The 3235-nt window shown below is 62.0% G+C and overlaps 1 protein-coding gene across 1 annotated transcript in view; it reads left to right on the forward strand.

Moving 5' to 3' along the window:
- Window positions 1–3235, forward strand: part of LOC102769886 (AP-3 complex subunit beta-2) — a 14195-nt gene that overhangs the window by 6547 nt on the left and 4413 nt on the right. The window contains exons 7-12 of the mRNA XM_015562790.1: window positions 159–345; window positions 909–1027; window positions 1466–1574; window positions 1968–2079; window positions 2448–2631; window positions 2749–2809. Coding sequence (XP_015418276.1) covers window positions 159–345; window positions 909–1027; window positions 1466–1574; window positions 1968–2079; window positions 2448–2631; window positions 2749–2809 — 772 coding nt within the window. The remainder of the gene's footprint in view (window positions 1–158; window positions 346–908; window positions 1028–1465; window positions 1575–1967; window positions 2080–2447; window positions 2632–2748; window positions 2810–3235) is intronic.

Consider the following 3235-nt stretch of genomic DNA (forward strand, 5'->3'; position numbering starts at 1 on the left):
TTGGGTCAAGAGTCAGGGAGGTGAGAGAACATAAAGTCTGTGGGAAGGACTGGGGTGGAGGGAGGGCAGCCCCATGCAATGGTGTCGGTCAGAGCCTGGTCTGGGACCTCCTGTGTCCCCCACTCCCTGACCGGTGCTCACCCTCTCTTGTCCCCAAGACCAAGCTACTGACCCAGTACGTGCTGAGCCTGGCCAAGTACGACCAGAACTATGACATCCGTGACCGCGCACGCTTCACCCGGCAGCTCATCGTGCCTTCGGAGCAGGGCGGGGCCCTCAGCCGCCACGCCAAGAAGCTCTTCCTGGCGCCCAAACCAGCCCCTGTCCTGGAGTCGTCCTTCAAAGGTGGGAGCTGAAGTGGGGACCCCCATTCGAGGGAAGGGGCAGATTTGAAAATCTCCTGGGAGGAAGGGAACTGTCCCTTTCTCCTCCCAGGACCGTCCCCACTCGCAAGTCTCTGTGCTGCCCTCCTCTGGCCCTGACCTTCTCCTGCTCCCACGGGGCTCTCACCACTCCAGGCCCTGGCACACACGGGCCAGCCTCTCATTCCTGGTCGCTGTGCTCATCCCTGTGGGGCCTCCTTCTGGAACCTGGCGGTGCTGAGCACCCAGCCCCTACTGCCCTGGAAGAGAGTGGACACCACATTCCCACCACCCAGGGCCAGCAGCACCCGTGGGCCAGGGTCCCTCCTCCGCCCTCACCTGCCTCCTCCCCTCAGCCTGCTCTGGTCGGGCCAGAGCACCTTCCCTCCAGCATGTGGGCCTGAAGGTCAGGGTGGAAGAGCGATTAAGAGGCACATCCACCCTTTCATCTACCCAGCGAGGCTCCCCCACCTCACCCTCCACAACCAGGATCAACACCAACCCCTAGGAAATAACTCACAGGCTGACCTCTCACCCTGTCCCCAGACCGGGACCACTTCCAGCTGGGCTCACTGTCCCACCTGCTCAATGCCAAGGCCACAGGCTACCAGGAGCTCCCAGACTGGCCAGAGGAAGCCCCGGACCCCTCCGTGCGCAACGTGGAGGTCAGCGGGGGGTGGAGGTTGAGTCTCGCAGGTGGAGGGACAGATGGCAGGGATCCCTGGTGTCTCGCGAGCTGGCCACACCCTCCTGACACCCTCCCCACACACAGGAAGAAGATCTCTCTCTTATTGAGACCCACGTGGGCCTGCTGGGCGAATACACTGAGGTCCCCACCCCCGTGTGCCGTGTGCCCTCTGCTCGGCCTGCAGTGCTTCCTTCCTCTCCCCCCTCCCCTGCGTGCTGGCCCCGTGCCTTCCCTCTCCTCTGTCTCTTCCTTGGTTTGTCCGTGCCCCCTCTGCGAGCAGCTACCCCTCACCAGTTCCTCCTGGGACAGGACCAAGGCCCGGAAGAGGTGGGGTGAAGGATAAGGAGGCTCTGTGTTGTCATTCCCCCACCCCAACCACAATTTACTAACTCTCTTACCCGCCCCCCACCTCCAGGTACCTGAATGGACCAAGAGCTCGAATCGGGAGAAGAGGAAGGAGAAGGAGAAACCCTTCTACTCGGACTCTGAGGGCGAGTCGGGCCCCACGGAGTCCGCAGACAGTGGTGAGGAGATTGAGAGCTGGGCTCCGTGCTGCTGCCCACATGTGTGCTGTCTGAGGCGTGTGCGGGCGCATGTGTGTGTGTGACCTGGTTGTGTATCCAAGGGGGTGTGCACCTACATGCACCTGCCTATGTGTTTACTCACCTGAGGGATTGCAGGTTCCTGGTGTGTGTGTGCTTGTGCAGGTCTCTGTCCATGGGGGTCCAGCTGTGTCCCCGTTGGTCTGGGTGGCACCTGGAACCAGGGGCAGGTCGGGGGGAGGGTTGCAGCATCAGAGCTGAGTCTGAAGCTGCGAGCCCAGGGCACCTGCTGGGGACCGGGAGGCCTGCACTTAGCGGGGTCAGGGGAGAGCGGCGGGGCGGGGGAGGGGGGTGTCTGAGATGGTTCCTCCGCAGACCCCGAGTCCGAGAGCGAGCCGGACAGCAAGAGCAGCAGCGAGAGCGGCTCTGGGGAGTCGAGCAGCGAATCTGACAATGAGGATGAGGAGAAGGGGAGGAGCAGTGAAAGGTAAGAGAAGGGTGGGGCTTGGGGTCGCCCCTAGAAAAGAAGGCCCAGGCCACCCTCCTAAGAGCCCCTGAGCCTGGTGAGCTGGTGGGGCCTGCAGACCCCCGGCCAGCTCCCGCGGACCCCCGGCCAGCTCCCAGGGACCCCCGGCCAGCTACCGCGGACCCCCTGCTGAGCCTGCTCTCAGGAGCTGCAGGAGGTCTCAGGGATGCAGTGTAGAGAAGCAATCGGACATGGACTGGCACAGGACCCTACTGGCCCAGGCTCCCCACCTCACCCCCACTTTTCAGGGCTTCCCTGCTCTTCTGGGAGGCAGGAGTGGGAGCCCAGGCTGGGCCTGAGTCCCATCTGCCCCCGCCCCTGTCCCACAGTGAACAGAGTGAGGAGGAAGGTGAGAAGAGCAAGAGGAAGAAGAGGAAGAAGGTGACGGAGGGACAAGGAGAAGGCTCATCCTCCGATGAGGGCAGCGATTCCAGCAGCAGCTCCTCAGAGTCCGAGGTGTCGTCGGAGAGCGAGGAGGAGCAGGGGGAACCTGTGTCCTGGAGAAAGAAGACGGTGAGAGTCGGGCGAGAGGGGTGGGCTCTGGGACAGGGTCCTCCCACCTTCCAGACACTCAGTGTGTCCTGTACCCGGGCACTCCCTCCCATGCCCACACCCCGTGTTCTCTTGCAGCCTCCCAGCAGCAAAAGCGTCCCTGCAGCCAAGGAGGTGTCCCTGCTGGATCTTGAGGACTGTGAGTTTGGGGGTAGAGGTCACGGGGAAGGAGGCCTGAGGAGTGGGACTTAGGAAGGTGTGAGGGAGCTCTGGGTTAGGGTCCTCAGGGCTTGGGCGTGGGGAGAGCAGACAGCCTGGCCAGCGTGGCTCAGTGCTTGAGCATCCACCTATGAACCAGGAGGTCACCGTTTGATTCCTGGTCAAGGCACATGCCTAGGTTGTGGGCTTGATCCCAGTGGGGGGCGTACAGGAGGCAGCCGATCAATGATTCTCTTTCATCATTGATGTTTCTATCTCTCTCTCTCCCTCTCCCTTCCTCACTGAAATCAATTAAAAATGTATATATTTAAAAAAATAATACATCTTCAGGCCTGAGAGGGCACTAGGTGTGGGGCTGGGGTGGAGAGTGGTTAGAGCCACCAGGCTGCCACATGCCCCGCTGTCC

This window comes from Myotis davidii, unplaced genomic scaffold, assembly GCF_000327345.1.
Source record: "Myotis davidii unplaced genomic scaffold, ASM32734v1 scaffold898, whole genome shotgun sequence".
In the NCBI taxonomy this organism is placed as follows: domain Eukaryota; kingdom Metazoa; phylum Chordata; class Mammalia; order Chiroptera; family Vespertilionidae; genus Myotis; species Myotis davidii.